This window comes from Eulemur rufifrons, chromosome 7, assembly GCF_041146395.1.
Source record: "Eulemur rufifrons isolate Redbay chromosome 7, OSU_ERuf_1, whole genome shotgun sequence".
NCBI lineage: Eukaryota > Metazoa > Chordata > Mammalia > Primates > Lemuridae > Eulemur > Eulemur rufifrons.
In genome coordinates this window covers 246,488,021-246,512,995 of record NC_090989.1, presented here as the reverse complement: position 1 = coordinate 246,512,995, position 24,975 = coordinate 246,488,021, and the positions used below count along the sequence as shown (strand labels likewise).

Sequence of the window (24,975 nt, the reverse complement as noted above, 5' to 3'; positions counted from 1 at the left end):
CAGAAAGACTATTCCTGGCAGAAGGCACAGCAAGTATCAAGGCCATGTGGTAGGAGATTCCCTGGCATTTCTGCGAACCAAAGACGACATCATGGACAGAGAGGCATTTGTGATGGGAAGGATAGTGGGAGATGAGATCAGAAATGAAAGGATGCCAGTTTGTGCTTGGTTTTACTCTAAGACAAGTCAAAGGAGGATTTTGACTGACAAGATGTGACATGCATTTTTCACAGAATTACACTGACTGCTTATTGAGAATAGACCACAGGGGGCAGGGTTGAGGCAGGGAGACCAGGTAAGAGGCTATTGCAGTAATTCAAGCTAAAGGTATCTGTGGCTTAGACCAGGGTAGTAACTGGGAGTGGAGGAGGCGGGTGTGGAAAGAGAGATGCTTCTGGATATCTGTTAAAGGCAACAAGATTTGCTGAGAGGTCAGAGATGGAATATAAAAGGAGAAAAGTCCAAGATGATTCCACGGTTTGGGGCCTGAGCAACTGAAAGGTTGTGGCTAGTCACTGAGGTGGCAAGTGGGAGTGAGTTTGACGAAGAGGATTGGTTCAGTTTGGGTGAATTTTTCGTACCTGAATCTTCCCCTTCCTCCATTCTTTGCTTTGAGATTTCTTTTCTAAAGAGGCAAAGAAGCATACACATAAGGAATAATAGTCCGTGAGAAATGTTACTTTGCTCCATTCAGGATGGAGTCAAATTTGCTGTATAACACCTATGCAGGGCTCTGATAAAACTGGGTTGGAGAATGAGAGGTAGCCCAGGAGGACCAAGGGGAGCTTGCATCCAGAATGTTCATCCTTCTTAGAAGATTCTGAAGGTTAAGACATCCTCCTCCAGTCACCTGGTCATAGGCAGAGAAGCTGGATCAGAGAGACTCTGCTCCCTGGTGAAAGTTATCCAGGAAATACCAAAGGCTCCCTCCCAATCACCAGATTTACCACTCTTCCCAAGGGAAGGAGCTATTAAGAGAGTGGCAAGGTTGAAACCCAAGGAGAGAGGCAGAGACAGTTCCATTAATGTTTGTTGGTTAGAACTAAATGCCCTCTTAGCCCTGCCATGATCTGCTTATCTGCATCCTGATGGGTGAGCCCTATCTCCAAGGGCAGAAGTTGGATCTCAGTGTCCTGCTTTAGTTTCTGAGACAAGAAACCTTATTTTTCCTCTCTTCTTGATGGGAAAGAAAAGATCACATAATGAGAATTCCTTGGCAGACAACAGCCTTCTTCCAGTTAGGGATAAGTGAGTGAGAGAAGACTAGTAAAGGTAAACTGGTATAATTAAGAGACACTTCTATCCTAATTCTTCTGGATGATGAAGAGCTCTCTGATTGCCAAGAGGTGAGAAGGACGAAAGAAGCTTTAAATGCAGTGACCTAGGTTGGAGTGTCTAAAAATTGGGGCAGTTTGGAAATGAAGTTGCATTCTTCTGTGATGAATAGAAATATTGCTTAGTGGTTGTGTTTTGTATCTGGTAGTCCCCTCACTCAGAGATGACTTGATATTGCAAAAAATAACCAGTAGCTGTGGAAGCCTCTATTGGGGGAGGGATGTTTCCTCCATATATCCTCATTTCTACTCAATGTATTTCCACACCTCTTTAAAGTGTGTAGTGAGAATTGTAAAATGCAGTACTTAGTCATCTGCTACTCCTCAATCAATATACATTAACACGCTGTCATATGGGGACTAGAAAGATGTGAAAAACCCAATCTTTTTTCTCGGGAAGTCAGAAAGCTCATATTTGATGACTCGTACTATAAACTAAGAACACTCTCTATCTTTGTTTACCCTTAACAACCACTCTGTAAGGTAGATGTTGCTCCCCGCAATTTACAAAGGAGTATACTGAGGTTTAAAGTTTTGGGTAGACCAAGATCAGGCAAGTAGAAAGTGGCTGTGGGTTGGGCTTTGAAGTCCTTGTTTATTCATTATTCCCAGCTTGTTCTAGTAATCCACTAGAATCTCAAAGTATTTTCCTATGATTAATGCTCCACTCTGTATCAGGCAGTCTATGGCATTTTTCAACGGTCAGAAAATCCTGGAGAAGGTAAGCCATTTTCCTCTCTCTAGGTGCCTTGGCAGTGGCAGTCGTGGACCCAGAACACATCCTTTCTGATCCGACATCTTCCTTGCCGCCCTGGCCCGCCAGAGGGTCAGTGTCTCTTCTGAAAGCTTGGGAGCCCCGTAGACTACTCCTGTTCCATCTCTTTCCCGAGGGAAGATGATCCTAAAGGCGACCTGACTTTTCTCCCCCACGAAGCTGCCATTCCACAGGCGGCCGCCAGGGGTCCCCGCCCGGCGCCGCCGCGCGACAGTCGAGCCCCGGCGGGCTGCGCGGCGCGCTGGGTGCGTGTGGGGGCTGCTTTGGAGCCGCGGCGGCTGCAGCTGGAGCCCGGCGCCCGCCCGCCCCTGGCTCTCTGGGACCGCGCGCGCTGGCGGGAGAGCTCCTCGCGTGGAAGAGCAAGCGTCGCCCCACCTGCCCCGAGCTCACCCTTTTTCTCTCGCTCTGACTGCAGCTGACCCGGCGAAGGCCCTGGGCTGAAGGAAATACCCCCACGGTGAGTGAAAACCAAGCGAGGGAAGGCAGCGCCCCAGGCGGGCAGGGGTGCAGAGCGCACCTGGGGACGGGTGCAACAGGGTGCGGGAGGTGTGGACCCGCTCCCCCGCCGGCCGGCCGCGGGCTTTCGGGGCTGGAGTCCGCTTCAGACCGCTGCCGGCGCCTTGGCTTCTGGCCGGCTCCGCGTGCGCAATTCCCGGCAGGAATAAGAGTCCGCTTCCCACCCCGGGATCCGTGGCCTTGATTTTAAAAGATATAAATCAGTAAAACCCTCCTTCTTTCGGAGTGCAGGTCTGCCCCCGAACCCATCCCGAATCGCGGGTGCCTGCAGGGTGCGTGCTGGGCTGTGGGTGGCGGGAAGACAAACTTTTGCAGAAGTGCGCCCGGGGCAGGGGGACCACGCTTGGGCGTCTGGATCCTGAGGGAGGAGACTCGGCTTGGGGCTGCGTAGGGGAACTCCGCACAGACAGGTCGCCCCGGGCTGTTCCTGCTTCGTGGAGGTAGGGAGTGTACAAAGGACACACAAATCCTGCAGAACTCTTGGGCCAACAACTGTCAAACATCTGGAATCCCAGCCCTTCCTTTTCCCTGCACTGGGGAAGAAGGTGAAAACCCTTCAACTTTTCTTTGATTGCCCCTCCCCACCTTTGGCCCCGTCTCAGGAGGGTACAGAACTGACCCTTGGCGCCTGGCAAGTACCAGAGACCCTAAACCCCTCGGGATCGCCCCTCACTCCCCTTTCTGACTCTCCCCCATACGCTCTCCCCTCAGGGACCTCGCGACACAGCCCACAGAGATCGTGGCGAATGGCCTTTTGTTTCTCCGCGTTTCCCCTATTGTTTGCCTTTCCAACATCTGGCGGGGCTTGGGGAGAGAAGGAAGCCCCTCTTGCTGTCTCCCCGCCCCCCTACTCCTGCCTCCGGGCCAGCTCCAGTAGGGGATCCCAGCTGGGGAAGGAGAGGAGCCCGACCCCAACGAGGCCGCCCCACCCCGGCCTTGTGGTTAGAGGGCGGAGGGAAAGTTGTTCCTTCCCCGCCTCCGCGGCTGCCTGTGGCCCAGGGCGCATTTCTCAGATCTGATCCCAGGCGCGCCGCAAAGGGCAAAAATCCGAGAAGGGTGCTGCTTTCGAGAGAGTGGAAGCAAGGTTCCGCCCCAATCCACAGTGTGCTGTGGTTGGTTCCGGAGGATTTCAATCTCTAGCTAAAGGCATTGTGGCTGGTCCGCTGCCTGGGCAGTAGGAGGGTGTCAAGGCACCCCTAGTAGGCAGAAAGCCAAGCTTCTGGGGTCTGCGAGTTTCCAGAAACGGGAGGGCAGGCCAGAAATTCACAGAATGGAGAGGCGAAAAACCTAGGAGACCTCAAGACGTTGCCTGGAAGTAGTGGTGTGGTGGCTCACTCGGGAATGAACGTGGAGTTCTGACTGCGTAGGGCTCCCAGTTTAAATCCCAAGTTCTCTTTCTGCATCGTAGAAAAAGAGGACCCAGAGGATGCAACTCACACGCGGCCAGAGCAATGTTCCCGCTTCCACATCTCAGTGAACAGGTGGCTTGGGATGGCCCTGAGTTCCCCTGTGGCTGTGCCTGTTAGATTATAGGTGACCTGCTTCCTTGCACAAGTTAGATGTGTACACATGGTGTTCATTCGTAGTGAGTGTACTGTAGATTATTTATTAAAGAACTGGAGCAAAAGCAAAGTAGCCACTCTGAGAAGGCAGGGCCCCCAGATGGTGCCCAGAGTGTCCTCTTAACAGTGAGGGGAGGCCCGGTCTGTGCACCTGTTGGCGCCTATTAATATATTTCCTCGTAGCCTTGCGTTGACCTAGTGTTGCCAGCTTTTTCTGTGGGAAGCCCAATCAGTGCCTCTTCCAAGGAGACGGAATTGTACTCTTTTTATTTTCCAGCTTTTGATCCCTCCCCAACCCAGGGGAGGTAGGAGGCTTAGGTAGGAACACTTGTGACTTATGTACCCATTCAAACATTTTAAGTGGAAACTGTGTGCTTGCCTCTGCACAGTTCTAGGAGTTTTCCCCTTACCAAGTTAACAGAACTTTTGAGTTTCAAGAAATGAAACTGCTAAGTCAGGAATGTGACACACAGAGGACTTTCTCCAGTGATTTTTGGGTATTACCAGTGGGACCAATAAAAGAAAAAAAGTAAAATCTTTGAACAACTGGAAGGTACTTTATAAACATTTCATTATGAAAATGATCTCCAAGGAAGGATTCCTATGAAATGGAGCAGCAGCAGCAGCAGCAGCAGCAGAAGCAGAGAAGCTGCAACAAAATGGTTAGGAGTTGCTCAAGTACCTGAAGTCATCTTTAATGAAGTAAAAAGACAATGCTTGTCCCAGTCCACCCCAGGAAAGAAAACAGGGTAATTATAGGGGAAGATAAGCTTGTTTGGCTTCTTTAATTTTAGAATTAAAAAGAAATTCTCCCCAAAAAAATCATTGTAGGAAAAATAGAAAATATAGATATGTGAAAATGAAAAAAAAAAAAAAAAAAAGAAAGACAGAGAGAGGAGGCTGTTATAAACACGGCTCCAGTGAACAATCTCATCTAACTATTTCCTTGGAATAAATTTCTGGATATGATAGCTAAGTCAAAAGGGTTGATGTACTCTTTAGGATATTTAAGATTGCTGTATGGTCCTGTAGGAAATGTCTACCCTCTTACCCTCTCCCCACCAATACACAAGGAGATCTGTTTCCTATACTTTACTCCTCACTTACATTCTATATTATCATTCTTCTTCATTTCTGGCATATTGATGGCAGGGGAGTATCTTGTCTTATATTGGGTTTTTAAAATCAAGTTGGATTAAACATTTTTCATACTGTCTGTATTTCTTCCTTTGTGATGATGTCAGTCTGTGTCCTTGCCTATTTTTCAGTGGTGTTGTTCTCCTTTTCCTTTTGATTAGATGTGCTCTTTATAAAAACATACTGTTCTGACTTCTACCCCTGCCTCACAATCGAACAATCTGTATTGACTGGAAATACTCAGCTTTCTTGGCCATTTTCTTCCTTCCTGCATATAAACACTTAGCAAGACTGCAACCACGAATGACTATAATAACTGACATAATTCCAGTAAAGTTATTAGGGAGACCAGGCAAAGGCATTATTAGAGAAATTAATGGAAAATAGCAAGTGTATGTTTTCAGCTTAGTAGCTTACGTGTCCTGGCTCTTTTACAGCTTGTAGTGCTTTTTTTTTCATTTGGAACAACTCTGTTGGTGATTGTTTTTACTAAATGGATCACACTAACTCATTTTATTTTCTGATACTTCTGCTGATAACCCATATACCATGATCCACAATTTGTTCTTGCTCTTTTAAACATTTCTTCTAACTTTTTGATGGAAATTTGTCTCACTTTTATCATAAGACTTTTTTTCTTTGACTATTACCATTTGAACCCTGAACTTGGAACAACCTAGAGTCTGAACAGCTTGGCAGCATGCCCCCTATAGCATTAGCAGGAGAGGTCTCCCAAGAGCTGAAGCAGGTACATTTCACCCTCTTTTGTGCAGCCACCATCTCTGTTAATTTTTGCTTGAAGATATATGTTTCTGAAATGGGGTAGAGAAGAGAGAGGAAGAGAAAATTGATTTTAGCTAGGTGGTGAATTAATATAGGTGAAGGGCCAATAAGAAAATTTAAGTAAATAATCTAGTTAATCTGGGTATAGAATAACTTGTAAAAAGATAAAAGACATGAAGTGTCATATGTTATTAGAATAGCTAGTTTAATTAACTGACAGAAAATATAGTCTTCTAACTAGGAAAATCTATTGTAAAATTTTTCCATATTATGACTCTAGGCATTTCATTTCAGGCACGTGAAAAGCAATGAATGACAGATACTGAACTACTTTTCTGCAGCATTTTCCAGGCTTTTAGATATAGGAATTAAACAATATACATCAGGAATGAAGAGTGCTCTGCATTAGAATCATAGGCTCTCAATGGTGAAATGAGAGAGCTTAATGGTCATCTAATTCAACCATCCAGCCCACTTCATTATGGATCTTCACTCAAAGTAATGAAATACCATTCTACAAACAGCATCATTTCAAACAAACCAAGCTGAGAAGCAAATGGGCCAGAAATGTCAACCTTTTTTCTCTGGGCAAGAGCTGGGAAAGGAAGAGTATTGACTCTTGGGAGCTTGTATATGCTCTTTTAATGTGCTGAAGTTTCATAGAATAAACATTCTTGGCAGCAAGAGGGTTAAGTCATTGAAATGTTAACATTTTGCAACATTCTCTGCTCCATATCCTCTAATCATTATCTTGGTGAAGTTCAAAGGTGGTAGAGCAAAGCTAGTTCAAAATGGCCAAAGAGAAGAAGAAGAGAGATTAGAAGATGGAGAGGGAATCTTACACCTTTAAACCTGTCTTAAGGACTTTCTAACAAGACTCTTGGTCACCAGGGGAGGGTTGGCTTTGCCTCTCCTTAGAGAGGGGAATGTGACTGATGTTCCAAGGCCAAGCTTCAGAGACAGCAGACATTACATAAACCACCACCAATCCAACAAAGGACAAGCTTACAGGATAGCACAATAGTTCTTAAAAAGAAGACCAAGGAGGAGGAAAAGGAGAAGGAGATTTTGGAGGGAAATAGAATTTTAATTCTAAAAGTATACCTTATTTTCTCCTGGGTAGTGCTGTGAATTTGTGAAGGTAGTAGAGACATCTTCTGATTTCTACTTGTACGATCTCCCAGGCACAATGACTATATTTCTTTTCTTTCAGGAAATTGACTATCCTGTTGAAATATCTCCAGAGTTCTAGGATGCTCACCTGGGGGACCCTAACTCTTGGGTGTTTCATCTCAACTTCTTTCATTGTTTTCATGTCTTCATTTTCATTCTCCTCTTCCTCCAAGCATTGTTTGAGGTACTCCACCTGCTGATGAAGTCCTATTTGGATTTCTTTCAGGTGTTTCTGTTTCCAGGTGGATTCAAAAATGTATCGACTGAAGATGTTGAAGGCCTGTATGGACATTTCATAGAAGGCCTCCTTGAGGTCCCTTTTCAGAGACTGAGTGTGTGATAGAATCTCTTGGGGCAACTCAAAAGCTTGGTTTTCTCTTAGACATTCCACAGGAAATGAATTGCTCATACTGCTCAGAAGTCTCAGATTATGCCAGGTGACTCTCCTCAGGTGAATATTCAGCAAGTTACAGTCCAGAGATAGGACGCCAGTAATGCAAAGACCCACGAGGAGTGTACGCCACAAACACTTTTGAATCATGTCAGGCTTTGGGTGTGATTTTTTTTCCCCGAGCTAAAAAATTCACAAGACCCAGCGTCCGCCAGTGATGTTTTAAGTACTGTTTCATGTGCCTTTATATACCTGAATATCTTCAGCAGGAGGAGTTTTCTCATTGGTTGTTTTACAATTCTCAGGGTTGCAACCCCTTTCCTTTGCCTCTGAGGCTTTTTGGCTTTGGGTGACTACGCTGACTTTGGAAGTGCTATCTTTTTTTTTTTTTTTTTTTTTTTTGAGAAAAGTGAGCAAAGCATTACCATTGCATTACCTTAGATTCCTGGATGATCCATCTCACCACTAAAGAATCATCATAACAAGATTGAGGGAGGGTATTTCAGAAAGCTGAAAAGCTGTGACTCTATATACACATTCATTCACCCAATTCTATTACATAAGAGAGAGTAATCCTTCATGAAAATATTTTTTTTTTTGGTACCTGGCCCTATAGTCAAACATCCTCTCTCATTGAGTTAATCATAGACATTGACCAAATGACTGTGATTATTTGATTGCTAGGTCACCAGAGCATAATATAGTTTATGTTTTTCTGATCTTGTTAAATTAAGCTTCTATATTTGTATATTTTCTCTTTTTGTTTGATTTTTCTGGATCTCAAAAAAGATGAACAGAGTTGGTCAATTTAGAATGACACTTATCAAGTAGAAGACTAATGCAGTTTGGTTTTCTGTTGCCATTAGAAAATGTTGATATTCTCCAACTGTCCTTTCCTTTAGTTAAATCCATCTCTGGCTAGCATTTCCTATACCTCTGTTAGGTTTCTTAGAAGTCCTCTAGGGGGTTGTATATTTGAGAATATTTTTCTGCTTCATAAGCTTCTCTCTTATAGTATCATACATTTTCTTTCTTTTCTTTTTTTTTTTTTTTTTAGATGTAGTGTAGACAGTATTATAAAACTTTTGCTTGGTTATCATTCCTTCTTATCTTGTGGTTCTGGACATAGTAAAGGCTTTCATTTGTTCCTGTATTTTTCACTGAGGACGTATATAAGTAGGAGGTCACCCATTTTAGCCAAGCTAATTCATGCCTGGACCAATGTTACTGTTGTAATGATGGCTATCCACCATTTGTGGTTTTTGTTTTGTTTGACCAAATAATCTTCTGATTATGGTCAAGGCAAATGGATTCCTTTCTCCAATAAAGTAAATGGGATGTCATTACACAAGGTTAGTTTATTTTACTATCTTAAAAAAAGAAATACATTAATTTTCAATAAAGTCATTTGAGAATGGTAAGAAGCCATGTTTCCACAAATATAGCAGACTCTGAAGATTTGACTAAAAAGTTTTTGTCTAAATCAGTTGGCTGGTTTCCTGTGGTTGCCTATGAAAAGAAAACTTATTATATGTAATACTGTATGTGCTTTATCTGCATAAATTCTGATTTCACAGACAGATTTATTGGGATGACTTACTTTGAAAAATATTATATTTTATATGGATTAGAGATTGATATAAGCTTCCTAGGAAGCAAAATGATGATATGGATCCAAAACCTTACAAATGTGCATAATCTTTGACTCAGCAATTCTCCCTCTAGGAATTTATTCCCCAAAACTAATGGTGATGTCCTTAAAAATTTAGCTCTAAGGAAGTTTATCACAGAAAAATGGAAAATAATTTAAATGTTCAGCAATAGGTACCTGGTTAAGTAAGCCATCAGTATAAAACTTTAGCAAGCACTAAAAATTATATGTGGGAATATATTTGGTCACTTGGATAGATATACTTTGTAGCTTAAAAACAAGCTTACATAGTAATATATAGAGTCTGATGCCGTTTTTGTTAAGTATAGACATGCATATAGGTACAGAAAAATATCTTGAAGTATATATGCTAAAAATTTTGAGTCGTGTGACTGAAAGAATAATGGGTGTTTTTTTATTTTTTTTATTTTTACTTACCTAAATTTTTAAAGTTTTCTGTGGACAGAAAGTATTCATTTAATAAGGCAAAACTATTTTTTAAAAGAAGATACTTTAAAAAAGAAACATTATACATCTGAGATGAGCTCAGTAGTGCTTTATTTATGTAAAACATTTCCACTCTAGAGTATTTCAAAAGGAAATGTGAATTTTCCCTAAGGTTCAGTTCCAATTGGTCAATATGAATAACGAATGTGTGGGAGAGTACTATTCTTGCAGGCTTTCAGTTTAAAAAAATATGTTTATATGCATATACATATATTTATGATTACACACATGCACATACACACACTCAGAGTTTATAAAGTGCAAAGCATCTCTCAGGGCCATACCTTCTTACATGCTTCATATAACTTCTGCCTAAAACTTTTTGAACTATTCCAATTAAAACTGCTTGTTCTGTTTTTGGTTTTACAATGCCTTATCCTCCTTAACTATGGATTTTTTTGAACAGATAATTGCATAAATATTGATCTCTTAATTTAGTATACTCTTCTACCTCCCTGCAACTTGCCTGTGTTGCTTAGTAAACTTTGCACTAGTTTGAGACAGTTCAGTGGTCTGAAGCTAAGAGATTGTTCAATTGTCTTACTATGATAAGAAGTTCTGCTCACGGGTGTTGGAAGAAGCTGCAGATCTGGCTATTGTCAACCATCTTGAAGTTCCCCATATTTTCTGCCATGCATTGTTTTGTCATTTTAGCCCTCTAACTCCAAATTTCCTCCCTTTACTATTTTTCCATGTCATATTCTCTTTTATTCAAAAATGTATTTTCAGCATTTACCACATGCCAGTCATTGGCTTAGATCCTGAAGAAGGAGGAATAAGGTGTAGTGCACGATTTCAAGGAGCCCGGTGGTTAAAGAAGCAGGTGTGTTCTCAGTGTTTCAGGTAGGAGGAGAAATTCTTAGGGCTCCCCTATAGTATGAACCTCATTCCCATGTGCTTTAAATTTTAATAGATGCTGATGTTGACAACATTAATGACAAAGAAGGAGAGATGGTTGGCACTCATGGCTGCCCTTCTCCTACCACTAGGATTGCCTGATTTAGTAAATAAAAATATACAGTACCCATGCAATATTTGGGACATACCTGTACTGAAAAGTCATTAATTGTTTGTCTGAAATTCACATTTAACTGGGTGTCTTTATTTTATCTGGCAACACTATCTATTAATATTATGCAATCTCCCGTTGATCTCTCAAAACAGAGGTCAGACATGACACCCTCTGCAGGAAGCCTTTTCTCTGCTACCTCTCTGCCTCCTGCAGAGTTGCATTTGATGGCATTTCTCCATGGTTTTACTTGTTTTTATATCCCTAACAACAGTGCACACTCCCAAGAGGGCACCTGCCATGCTAAAGCAAAATAGTACATAAGCATACACACACACACACACACACACACACACGTGTACACTCACACGTAATTGCTCTGATTACAAGCGATCAGTGATTGGTCATACCTCTGTTCTGTAAAAGTCATGCCATCTGAATTATCTCAAAATTTAATCAGAAAATTGAAAAGTATGACAGTGTAAGGAAACATTCTTATCCCTAAATTTGTTTGTCACAGCTGCCTCGTCTGTCAGTAGCGGGATAAGCATTGATGTGCTATGTTGTTTCCATGATATCTGCTCTCATTTCCCTACCATGTCCCGGGATCATTTATGTGTGGTCAGGCTTTCCTCAGAGGGATACTGATTAGCTGGGGCTGCTGTGTTTTTCATGGAGCTGTGTTGCATCCATGTGGATTATAAGATTAACAGTAATGGGCAAGGCACAATTTGCTTGACAAAATGGAGATGAGACATTTCAGTCTAGACAAGATAGCTGTGATTCAGCTGAGGGGCATTTGGCATCTGCTGGTGAGACTTATTGCTCTTCATGAAAAGGCAAGTTTCAAACCAGGATGAGAGTCACACGTTGATCATCCATGTTACTCAGTGCATGAAGGTAAGTCATTTCATTTGTGGGGCCAAAGGCGATTGAGCCAGCAGAGAGCCCAGGGATGGGAAGACTTGCATTCAAAACTGACCGTACTTCCCACAGGTCACTCACTACAACACTGTGTGAGGCTATTTTAGCTCCAGACCAACCCCGTCAGCTCTGGCAACTTGGTGTTTCACTCATTCTCACTGTCTCTGCATTGGGGCCAGCCTCAGCTGGGGCCAGCATGGTCCTCTGGTCCCTTTCCTGGCTCCTCTTATCTTAATAATGTACCTGATGTAGAAATTGATAATGACTACACAGAGAATACATAGATATGTAAATATCGTGAAAATTCAAACACTTCAGGGAAAATGAAATGTTTGCTCGATAGCTTAGCCTCACGTCCTGCCCCTCTCCTTCCCTGCAGTAAGTATACTTACCAGTTTGGCATGTGTCCTTGTTTGATATATTTCTCCCCACTAAACAGTAAGTTCTGTGAGGGCAGGTGCAACAACTGGCTTGTTTGCTGCTTTCTCTTAAATGCCCAGCAAGACCCACGGAGATTGAGAGAGACCTGGATCACTTTCATGGGTGGGGGCAGGAGGACTTGTATATATATTTTTTGAGTGGCCAAAACAGGATTGTAAAAATTGTGATATGTTCTGAAGTTGAATCCTACAAGTGTATCTCTGTGACTGTATATACAATATAATTTGGAGGTAATATAAAAAAGTCTACATGCTATGCCCAGGATAGATGGCTCACCAGACTTGGCTTATGATATATACAATCTATCACAGCACCTGGCACATAGTAGATGCTCGATGATTATTTGCTGGATAACTGAAAAGGTAATGAAGCCATGTGTCAATGATGGGGAAGTTATTTGGGGGTTTAGTTCTTTTTGTGTAGGGATATGAGGAGGACAAAGTCAGGTGCTGGGGAAAATTGAGGAGTTCACAGAATGGTAGACGGCAACTCAAGTGTCCACTTAATGTCCTCTCCTACTGCTGATGTTTTTTCTTTGGGATTTCCCGAGGCTGGTTAGATCATGAGCACTTTTCTACCTCTACTCTAGTGATGTTGCACAGTTTTGTATTGTTTGGTTGATTCATCTATTTTCCCCTCCAGATTAGAAATGTATCTTATTTGGTTTTGTATCCATGGCACCTCTTACACAGAGACAGTAAATGTTTATTGAATCAAAAACTGCCATGTGATTTCTCATGGTTCTCAAGTCTGATTGAGTATTATCCTGTGTAGCAAAACTGCTGAGAAGCTCTAGACCATTGCCCCACCACCACAGTGCCACTTCTTTGTACTAGATGCTCCCCATAGCTGTCATTTTATCGTACCACTTTTAGAGAGGCTCTCTGAACAGACTAACACCCAGTTCTCTTTTGTAGCCGAGCTGAAGATTATATGTATGGTAACTTCCTACACAAGAATAATTTGAGCTCTTAGAAAGAAAATGATCCCTGACAAAAAGAAAGGTAGCAGCACCCTGTTAAGTATTTAAGTAAATAAATATGCACCCTCAGTGAAACCTACTCTGTGTTTTCGGATTGCCAGAACAGCCTCCATCCACGTCCTCATTCTCCTGTTGATATCCCTTTGTCCTTTTGAGCCCTAATGGAACTTTTACTTCTGGGGCGGTAGTAAGAATTTCAGATGGCAGGGCTGAATGATGGATGTCACTACCTGAATAAGCCTTCCCTTTACCCACTGAGTAGCTGTGGATTTCCTCCCAGACTACATCCAAGAGTGCCTGTAGTCAGCAAGAAACAACAAGAGTGGAGTGGGTGATGGGCAGAAACGTACCCTTGTCTTGGATAAATATTTAAAAAGGAGTTGGTGTTGCAAAGAAGAGGGCAGTGTCTTCTTTTAATTACTATCAGCTTGCATGCAGTCATAAGGTTTCTTGACATTTATGAAGAACAAAGAAAGGCACTATTATGGAAAAATTTAAGTGAGCTTTTCTTAGGCTGGCAAAGGACTCATATGCTGCAAGTTTTAGGATTTCCTTAGTATCTGAGCAATGTCTGGGGGTGGGGGTTGTGTCTGGGAATTATCTACTAGAACCAGAAAGAGTGGAGAGGGGTCTTCTTTCTTCCTGACAATACCTTTTCCCCCAGGTGGCCTGAGAAGTGATTTGGAATGGGTTTCCTGAGAGATGCTAGACTTTCCCCCATATCTGAAATTAATTTATTTATGTATTTTTTTACTTTTTTTTTCCTCTGTTGTATCCCTAGTGCCTAGCGCATAGCATACACTCTTTAAATATTTATTGAGTGAATAGATAATGTGTTTCAGTATTTTACCTTATAGGTATATTTTAATTTAAATTGAATATCAGATCAATTCAACAACTTTACATCTTGAAAGAACTGTGTCACTTTGAGCAAATCTAAGTTTTTGTGCTTTATCTGTAAATAGAGATAATAAGAGTACCTACCCCAAAGGGTGATTGTGGAGATGTAAAGTGCTGAGAACAGTGCCCTGTACATAATATGTGGTCAATAAATGATAATTGTCATCGTCATCATCATCATTTGTTGCCTACTGTGTTAGACACAATGCTAAATTCCCAGAAGACAAGGGCAGACTAGACAAATGTAGGTTCCTGGAGGCAGTGACATCTGAGCTGAGTCTTAAAAGGCGACAGCTGATGAGAGTTTGAATTAGAACAGTGATAGCAGGTATGGAGAAAAAGGGAATTACTTAGGAGATAAGACTGGCAAGTCTTAGCAATTAATTTGGAGTAGGAGGGGGTGAGAAAGAAAATAGACTAGGGATGAGGTCAGTTTTCTAGCTGGGTATACGGTTGTGCCACTAACCGAGAGATAGCAGGTGGGAGGAGGAGCAGATTTAGGGGAACAACTGGTGAATTCTGTTATAGACAAGTTTCTTTGGATTGTCTATGGGATAGCCAAGTAGAGATGTCTATCCAGCAGTTGGATATATGGGTCTAGACTAGGACAGGAGATGAATGTAGATGGGAGAGAGAGATTTGAAAGTATCAGCAGAAGCTGTAGGTGCTAAGACTGTAACAATCAGTGGGTCTGTATAGGGAAAATTTATAGGGTATGAAAAGAAGTGGGCCAGTGTCAGAACCCTAAGAATCCCTTGTGTTTAAAGAGTGAGCATCAGAAAAGGAAACTGAAGAGGATGGTCAGAGAGGCATGAGAAGGATAAGGATGGAGTATTCTGATTGTTTGATCTGTCTCTGTCTCTTTGCCCAGATGACTCCGCAGAATTCTCCTCAACACAACACTCTAATGCAGCCCTTCCAAACTCAGCTCCCTTTGCCGTTGTTGATGTAGACCTAAGGCCATCTTACTGATGTGATACATGAAGCTCAGAGAGGGGAATTAATTCAATAAAGGCTAAGGTCAAACTCTATGGGCTATTGTTTGTATGCCTCCCATGAAACACATCTTATTGCCAGGCATGTATCTGTGGAGTCCTTGGCAGATGTCAACTGGACTGAAAGTTGGCTTAGTTACTTTACTTCTTCCAGGTGGGAGTTGGGGTACATATTAGTTTCCTAGGATTGCTATAACAAATCACCACAAACTGGATGGTTTTAAACAATGGAAATTTATTCTCTCATAGTTCTGGTATATAAAAGTCCAAAATCAAAGTGTCATCAGGGTCATGTTCCCTCCAAACCCTCTAAGCAAGAGTCTTTCCTTGCCTCCTCTAGCCTCTGGTGCTTGCTGGCAATCCTTGGTGTTCCTTGGTTCCTAGATGTGTCATCTCTGCCTCCATAGTTACATGGCTTTCTCCATGTATCTGTGTGTCCCTTCACATGGCCTTCTTATAAGGACACTACTCATTGAATTTAATACCTACCTTAATCCGGTATGACCTATCTTAACTTGGTTACATGTGCAAAGACCCTTTTTTCAAATAAGGTCACATTATAGATACTGGGGGGTTAGGATTTCAATATATCTTTTGAGAAGACACAGTTCAATCCATGACAGGGGATATGATGCTGGGAACCTTAGTGGTCATAGGATCTTGCACCATCTCTAGCATGTTGGAAAGAATGGCTTGGAGACATTGAGCTAACATGGAAGTAACTGTGTAACCATAGGTCTTTGTTAGAGAGAATGTGCTGTATGAGTAGCTAATATTAGTCTCAGTACTCATAAGTGTGTCAACATGATCAGCCAGACATTGTCTTTACATGTTCTTTGGTAACAATCTATATAGTTATTGATTATAATAAAAGATACTTTTTATTTGACAATTACTAAGTGCCAACACTTTACATATATTCTGTTTAATTCTCACAGTTACTATGAAATGTAGATGTTATTATCCTCAATTTTAAAGAGGAGGAAATGGAAGCCTAGAACTATTGAACAACTTACCCAAGGTCATAGAGCTAGAAATCCACAGAATGGGGATTCACACCCAGCTCTATCTGAAGCCACATTGTCTTTTATAGGACTAAGGTGGTAAAGGGTTTGGTGTAAAATCCATGGTGTGTATCTATGCATTAATAGTCTATTTCATTCACCAAATGATTCGAAACAGCTTACAGAAATATATATGCTACAAGTGAATAACGGGTAGTTAAAGAAATCAGAATTGAGGGAAAATGAGATGAAGTCAGAGGTACAGTTAGGACATAAGAATGCATGTGATGATGTCCAGTGTCAATATCGCAGAGGGTTGCAAATCTGTCCCTGGGCGTTCTACAAGCAAAGAGATAATATGATCTGTTAAAATATTCACAAAATCCAAAAGATAAAGCCACAACAAAACTAAGTCCTCATAGAGTATCCAGGTTTTCTGACAATAAATATAAAAAATTACAGGGTTTTATAAGTGCCATGAAGGCAGTAAACAGGGCAAAAGAGTAACTGGGAGAGGTGATGGGTGAAGTGAGACCTGAAGGGTGAAGAGCAGTGAGCCCTGTGAAGAGCCTGAGGGAGAAATTTCGGGCAGAGAGAACAGCAAGTTCACAGGCCTTGACAGAAAGAGCTTGGGATATTTAAGGGACACGAAAGAGATTAGTTGGGATGGAGTGAAGGGAATGGAGATGTTGGTACTAGGATATGTTGGGACAGGGTAGGGCATAGCAGGCTATGATGGAGTTCCAATTTTATTCTAAGACCAATGAAAACATGTGAAAGAGTTTTGAGCAAGAGAGTAGTATGATGACATATGCTTTAAAGAGACCTCTTTGGGGACCTTGTGGGGAGAAAGTTTGGAGAGGGGGCAAAAGTGGAAGCAGGGAGGCCAGGGGAGAGTTGTGGTAGCCAAGCAAAGGTGGGAGCAGTGGAGATGGAAAGAATAGGACTGGTTGGCGACGTGTTATTAGGAGGTTACTTAGGATGTATTTGGGTCCAGGCTAACATCTGGGATCACCAAGGCAGTTTTCTAGAAGTGCCATTGATAATCCATTTGCTTATAAGGTCTTTACTATATTACCATGATTGTTTTTTGATAACCAGTAAGGATTCCCATTTGGCATTAAATCTTTAACTGAATGGCCTTAAACTAGGTTAGGTCCCTTACACTTTAGACAATGATATAAATATTAATTATTTACTTAATTGATCTTAGGTTGGAGTTGAGGCTTAAACTTCTCAGGTTTGGCTTGAGGCTTAAATTTCTGAGAGTATTCCTTGGTGTATTTCCTATGTGTACACAGAATAAATGCAGATTCCTGTACATTCTGACATTTAAATAAAATAATATGTTTCATGATCAATTTAAACCATAGATAATTATCTGTAGTCAAATCATAATGGAGTATAATCATATAATTATGAAGTTAAGAACATGATCCTAATCTATTATTTACTAAATATAGAGGAGAGCCTGGAGCTGACAATGCCAATTCTCTACAATTTGTTTTTTAAAAAAAACCTCATAAATATCTAATTCTCAGAAATGTCTGTCTATACTAATGCCCTGACACAATGTATGGTCCCATGAAACAGTAGTGTTTCATATGGTTGGATCAAAATGTTCCTGTCACTGAAGTTAAGCAAGGGCAACCTTTCTTGTGTCATGGAAAAATTAAAGAAGTGAAATGGATTTTCTATATTTCAAGGTTTTGAGCAATATTTTTCTTAAACTTTTGGCACTTCTGATGGTTTACCTAGAGTAGAACTTAGTCTACAATGATATCTTACTTTTTGATTATTTTATGAGCTAGTGTCTGATTTGGCACACAAGGATTAGATTCATTATTTTTACAAATAATCTCATAATGATCTGTAAAACTCTCAGGACTTCCAGTGCTCCAGATACCAGCTACTGTAAAAAACACACCCAAAGTTGTAGGATGGCCCAAATATGATAGAAACATTTCTCACTCATGTAAAGTTTGGAGCAGGATACTTGAGGTGCAATTGGCTCTCTTGCAAGCAGTGACCAAGGACACAGATACTTTCCCCTCTTGTGGCTCTGCCATCGTCCATGTGGCTTCCAAGGTTGCAGGGCTTATCTTCATCAAGCTGGGGCAAAAGGGTAAAAGCATGGCATAGTGTGTGGGAAAATTATATGGGCTAGGCCCAGAGGGGCACACATCATTTCCAGTCATATCACATTGGCTGGAACTTCATCACATAGTCGCAGCTAAGTGCAAGGGATGCCAGGAAATATAGTCACATGCCCAGGAAGGAGAGGGGATGGTTTGGTGAACAGTTAGCCCATCTCTGCTGTGCTTCTGATCCATTTGGAAAAACAGTCTAGCAATCAAAATGCATTGGCACTGGTATGAGATGGCACAGGGATTTGGGCTGGTTTGATGGGACACATTGTAGATGCCCAATAAAGAATTTTAAAAATCCCTTTGGAGAGAATTGAAGTTGTCAGCCATAGGCAGCTTTCTACTGGGTCTGTTTTCTTTTCTAAAAAGTAGGAAAAGAAGTACTGTTGAAATAAAAGACTTAAATATTTTTTCAAGGCTATACAAATAAGAAGATGATTCATTTGCTATCTAAGCATACTTTCCTTACAAGAAATCTGTTTTGGCTAGAAAGGTACTGTCATTTGCTTTCTTAAAAAATAGAACCCGTGGTGCTTATTTCCCATGGGGGCCGACATGTAGGAGAAGATCCTGCAGTATCATCCTCAAATAATACTGCACAGGCACTAACCAGGCATCAAGCATAGTGATACTAGGGCATGTATTATTTCACTTTACCACCAAAAGAATGCCGCAGGGTGAATAGTTTTATCCCCATTTTACAGTTGAAGAACCAAGGCTGCAAAAAGTTATATAACTTGGCAAAGTTCACACAGAGCTAAAGTCTGCCTGATTTTTTGTTAAACTGTTGTTTAAGTATAAAATAGGTGTCTTGAGTATATCATATTTTTCTTTTTTGTTTTTTTTCCCAAATAAAGAAGAAAATTTGTCACCTAATAATATCACAACCCTAACCTCTCAAAAATAGCTTTTTCAAGAAAGACTTTTAGAGACTGCTGGCTTCAGACCAAATGAGTTAAACACACATGGGCTCCTTTTTCTGCCTGTGGAGAGTGAGATCCTTTTGCTGTCCATGTGGTCAGGTTAGACGCTGGAGGCTGTTAATGAGTCCCTGCAGTTGACCTGACATGGGGGACCAGGCAAATATAATTCCAGGGTGTGGCTGGAATTCATTTCTGGCTTCTGTGGCTAAGGGAGGAAAAGGCGCTGCTGTCTCTGTGAGAAGAGAGAAGAGCCGGGGCCTGCCGAGGTCTCCACGCAGCAGCAGACTTGGAGAAGCATCCCAGGGGCCCGTGCCCTGTGGAACTTGGCGTGTCCTGCCACAGGGACGGGCTGTGGGCAGGACCAGAAGCATCATGTAATTAAAAGAGGGGATGGAACGATTTTCCACATAGCATCTTGAGGTACAGAAGTGTTCAAGTCTGTTTTCTCGATGTTGGTTCCAAGAAACACTCATTTTGCCAGAAACTCCACAGAAGAAGGATTTTGTGATTAAAGAAGTTTAGAAAACCTTATATGTTTAATCTAGACTCACAGTGTATGCTAATATATGAGAAACCTCTAAAATCTTGCAGTGATATACTGTTAAATTTAACCCATGATATAACAAGCTTAGTTGACCATGTACTTAAAAAAAAATCATACTTTTAATGTCCTGAGGAACTAGTGTTTTGGGGAGCATACTTTGTGAATCACTGATTTCAATAGAGCATACAAATAAGATAATGGTAGAAGAAGAAAACAAATATCCAAATTCAGGTGGAACATTATCAATGCAGGATTATAAAATTACTGTTTTGCTTAGGCAACATAAGCAGCAACAATGATCACATCAGAATCTCAGTGTTTTCTTTGGTTTAAACAAAAGAGAAGTGTAGAAAACTCCTATCTTTTTTATTGTAAGATGACTTTTGCCCTCTCCTTTGTTTTTGTTTTCTTCCCCTTGCTCTTTTCTATTGCCACATAAACTTCTTGCTTTCATCAAATGAGTCACTCAAAATTGTAAAGTTTATTCTTTTCAGAAGATGGGTTAAAATCCCATTGAACGGAAAATTAAGTTGTTAATAAAGTACATGTTGTCACTAAAGGGTGTTACATAAATTTCTTGGGCTGATAACTTCATTTGATGTTTCTTTAAATTTGGGGGACTCTAAGTATTTGAGGAACTTCCTTCCCTCCTCCATCCATCCCTCCCACCCTCTTCCTTCCTTCTCTCCCTGCCTCCTTCCCTTTGTCCCTCCCTTTCTCATTTCTTCTTTCCCTCCCTTCCTTCCTGTAGCAAATATATGTTGATACTAAGGCTCGGCATTAAAACTGAAACTCACACTCTCTCTTAATATATTTATATACTTATATAAATAAAATATGTTTATATATTTTATTAGATGAATAAATTTATTTCTTATGTGAATAATGAGCATTAGGAAAACTGAAAACATTTGAGTTAGTCACTCTACAATCTTGATGGCTTTTCTGTAGACTTAGATTGTGTAGCATGGTATTCTGGAGAGATGCAGATCCATAGCTCGTGTATTACCACTCTCGTCTCAATGCCAGCACAGACATCACTTCCTGATCACAGCATTCAGTCTCGCTAAGCCCAGACCTGGCTTTCTCCAGGTAACAGCCACCATCTACTACAGATCATCTAGAACTGAAAACTGTTTGTTTTCCCTGGAGTAGTGGAAAGATTAGAGTTTTAGGAGACCTTGGTTCTGTTTTAATGAAATGTCTGACCTTGGGAATCAGCCTCAGTGGGCCCCATTTTCTTCATATATTTAGACCAGGTGATTTGCTGTATTGTTTGAAGCATCCACATTAATGTTGTTCCTCTGTTTACAAAGAGCTGTCTGGGGGCAAAACTTAGCATAGTTTTTCAGCCTTCCCAACTGGGACTCCATCTGATTTCCTATTTGCGTTTATAAGGGGGACCTGATACCGTATCTCCCTCATTGTTTTTTGTATGGGTTAATATTTTAATATACTTTAATGTACTTTACTTAGTTTTAGAAAAATAGCCTTCAAAATGAAAAAATAAGAGTTTTGATTTCTTCCATTTGATGATATAGGTCCTTCTATGATTTTATTTTTCTAGAAGTGCCTCAGATGTGTTCCCAGAGTCCCTACCCCTACATTGTCCCCCAAATCCTGCCAGGACTTTTTGGGAAGTCCCTGCACGTGGATTTCCTCAGCCCCTGGAGAAGCCCCTGATGGCTGAGTGGATGAAAAGGTTCTGAATGAGCCTTGTGTTTTTTAATGTGATACTTTGAAAAACCTTTTCAGTTCAGATCTTATGATTTGTTGTTTGTAGAACATCAACATCTAGTAGTGAGAGTTCAAGAGACTCAGGCAAAAGACAGTGTGCTTTAGCTAAAAGGTATTTATGATATCAGTGAAACAGTTTCTTTAGGAACTTGTTCACAGGATTTGAATTTCCTGAGTATATATTAATATTACAGAGAAAGTCATATTTCCCAAGTGTATTCCTCTGGTCCCCCAAAATGGTGCAGGGCTCTTGGTTGGAGCTCCTTAATAATTCTCTGTCTCTTCTTAACTCCTGACTTAACAGCTAACTTTGAATTCTTTAAAAACAAACTCATCAGTTTACCAAATACATCTCAAAAGAAAAATCATGTTATTAACATCATCAGCTTTGATTGCTTGAAGAACTTAAACCTTCTAGGTGAATGATTTCTAAGAATCAGTTCAGAAGTGAAGAGATTATTGTTTCTAAATGCTCAGTCTATAATAAATGATTTTGCTTATAACAGATCATTATTCAAAAGGCATTTTTTTTGAGCACCTACTTTGTGCTAGGCACTTTGCTAGATGTTGGAGATGCAACTCTGACTCGTAGAGATTCTTTCAACCTTGGCCTCACCAATATATCTAAGAAGACTCGGCTTAAGTCGCTCTCTCTTACGGTAGCTGTTAAAAGACACATCAAGGGAAAAATTATTTAGTTTAATTCCCACTCATTAACATCGTATAGCTGTTTCCTAAAATAACCAAGAAATTGGCTGAGACCTAGAAACCTTTCATCAAAAAGAGATTTTCACACCAGTCCTGGTTGCTGTGAGAAGATTTGTTCTAGACTAGTTTACGTTTATAGAGAGTATGCTGTGAGCAACATGCTAAGGGATACAAGATAGTATAAGAGATGCCCAGTGAAGAAAAAGTAACCACTGTGCAGAATATGACAAGTAACAAGAGTGGGATGATGAATAAGTGCTCTGTGAATTCAGAGATACACAGAAGAGCCCACTGGCTGGGAAGAAAATAAGAAGGAAGGATAAAGGATGAATGTAAGGTATTCATGGGTTGGGATCCCAGCTCTGCCTCTTACTAGCTGTGTGACCATGGGTGATTTCTCACCGTATGGAAACTTCCATTTCTTTATCTGCAAAAGAGGAATCACAACATCTACTCATAGACGTGATGATAAAAATGCAAAGCACTTAGCACAATGTCTTAAATGTGGCACACAGTAAATGGTATCAGTAAATACAGTAAAACTCTGTAAATGATTTTGTTTGTCTATAGAGTAGCAACATTATGTCATAGGACTGGAGTCAAGATTAAATAAGGGACATCATTAAAGGGACTGGCATAGTGCTGACCATATGGAATATGGGCACATACAATACATATTGGCTATTATTATGATGAAAAATGTGTGTGGATGAGAGGAGGCATTTTAGACACAGGGAAGAGGCTCATAGCCTGGTGTGCGGGCTTGGCAAGTTACCTGGTCCTCTTGGACAGAGGATTTGTTCAAGTGAATAGTAGTGGAAAGGTAGATGATGGTTGTAAAATGTGTGAAACATGAATGAAGAGCCTCTTAATGAAGAAATATTGAAGGAAGATTTCAGGATGCCAGAAGAAAATTAAATGAGTAATCTCTAATTTTCCTTCTGGTTGAGATGCCATGGTTCCTCGAAGACTTGCAGGGATTCCTGAGAAAGACTGCGATGAGTCAAACATCCCTCCCCAGCAGTGATCCAGGGCTGCAGCTGGGAACACACCAACAATAAGGCAATGTGTGAGCTCTTCTCTGTTTTGATAGTAGGAGCCCATTTGCTGAATGAAGAAAATGTTTTAGTTCTCATGTGGCAATCTGGCACAAATCAAATCCCAATCCCAAGTATTTGATTTGATGGGAAAGAGAGCAGATAAAAGCCTATGAGTGTATTTGGTGACATATTATTTCCTGGTCATTTTGTTTGTTTGTTTGTTTAGTTTTGAGAGCTAGAGTCAAGAAGAAGGAAGAGAGAAAATAAATGGCTCTCCAGGAAATGAGTCTCCAGGCAGAACTGAGACACCTGAAAAATGTGTCACTTCATATACTTTGCACCATGTGAGTCAATAGGCAGTTTCCGGTTTTGCCAAAGTGCACCTGAGGGCTGGTGCAAGCTCTGTCTAAGACATTAATAGGACTGGTGTTGGCAGGAGAGTTTCATGGTTTAGGGTCTCAGGAGGAGCCTGAGAAGTCTGAAGGCTTCCTGCAGAGTTGTTTATATGGCATTGGCCAGAGTTGGAATATAACCTAATGCAGCTTTCCCAAAGTGTTCTGTGAAATATTATGTGAAAATAAATTTAGAAAACTCAGAGTTAAGCAAGCAGCCAGAGATTTCTTTACTGCAGGATATCTCAGGACTGTTGTTGTACTAATATGCATTGTGAGTGTCCAAGGAGAATGTAAATGCAGTACTTCCCACACTTATTGGAAAGTGATACTTTTTAATGTAGTATGTATCTAATCTAGGGAGCAGCCCTTTGGGAAAAGCTAATTTAAGGTCAGAAACACCAGACTAAATCATTCCTTCATTCTTTCCCTTTCCTAAGGGGGCCTACGCATATACATAGGTGTTTGCAGGCAGCTTTATTATTCCTACAGCCAAATGCAGGACACTGCCCTTGAGAACACCATTGATTTGGAAAAACATGATAGAGCGTGGTAGATAAAATAATGGCCCTCCCCAAAGATGTCCACATTCTAATCCACAAACCCTATAAATACGTTGCCTTACATGTCAAAAGGTATTTTGTATCTATGATTATGTTAAAGATGTGGAGATGGGTGATTACCCTGGATTATCATGATGGGCCCAAGGTCATCACAGGGTCCTTCTGAGAGGGAGGCAGGCGGGTGAGAGCCTGAGCAGATGCAGTGACAGAAGCAGAAGTCGGAGGGATGCAGGGCCACAAGGCAAGGAATGCGTGCAGGCAGCCTCAGGGAGCTAGAAAAGGCAAGAAAATGGATTCTCCCCCCCCGGACCCCCCAGCAGAAACACAGCCCTGCCACCCACTGTAGACTCCCGACCTCCGCACAGTAAGATAAATTTGTGTTGCTTGAAGCCACTAAGTGTGTGGTAATTTGTTACAGAAGGGAGAGGAAACTGATAGATGGGGTTTGAGGTTTGATATTGGTCCCACTTTTCCTGATTTGAAGGTGGATGAATTAACACACTCGTAGGACCCTTCTAAGCCCCTGATCCCTTTTCAAGACTTGTGACAGTCAAGGAGAAGGCCTGTCATTACCATCCTCTGGCCAGAGGGTCCTGCTTTCTTGCTGTCCTTCCTCCATCTCCCCAAGAGAGGAGAAAGGGTCCTGCTTTCTTGCTGTCCTTCCTCCATCTCCCCAAGAGAGGAGGAAGGGTCCTGCTTTCTTGCTGTCCTTCCTCCATCTCCCCAAGAGCCAGGGGCCAAGCATCACTCTAGCTCTGTGTACACTGCCCAGGTGTGTGCGGTGACCAGACCAGTCCCCGACAGACTCTCCAGCCAAGGATGCTTCCTTGAGAGGTG

The 24,975-nt window shown here is 41.3% G+C and overlaps 2 protein-coding genes across 3 annotated transcripts in view; one reads left to right on the top strand and one right to left on the bottom strand.

Moving 5' to 3' along the window:
- The first annotated feature begins 2,537 nt into the window (after positions 1-2,537).
- The window catches only part of MOB3B (MOB kinase activator 3B), a 181,065-nt gene continuing 158,627 nt past the window's right edge, over positions 2,538-24,975 (top strand). The window contains exon 1 of one of the 2 annotated variants that reach the window (XM_069474322.1): positions 2,538-2,566. The gene's annotated coding sequence lies outside the window, so the exon portion shown is untranslated. Of the gene's footprint in view, positions 2,567-3,001; positions 3,066-24,975 lie in introns of those variants that run through there. The other variant, XM_069474323.1, reaches the window with a different exon arrangement.
- Positions 7,213-24,975, bottom strand: part of IFNK (interferon kappa) — a 28,720-nt gene continuing 10,957 nt past the window's right edge. Inside the window, exon 2 of the mRNA XM_069472127.1 lies at positions 7,213-7,854. Coding sequence (XP_069328228.1) covers positions 7,213-7,854 — 642 coding nt within the window. The remainder of the gene's footprint in view (positions 7,855-24,975) is intronic.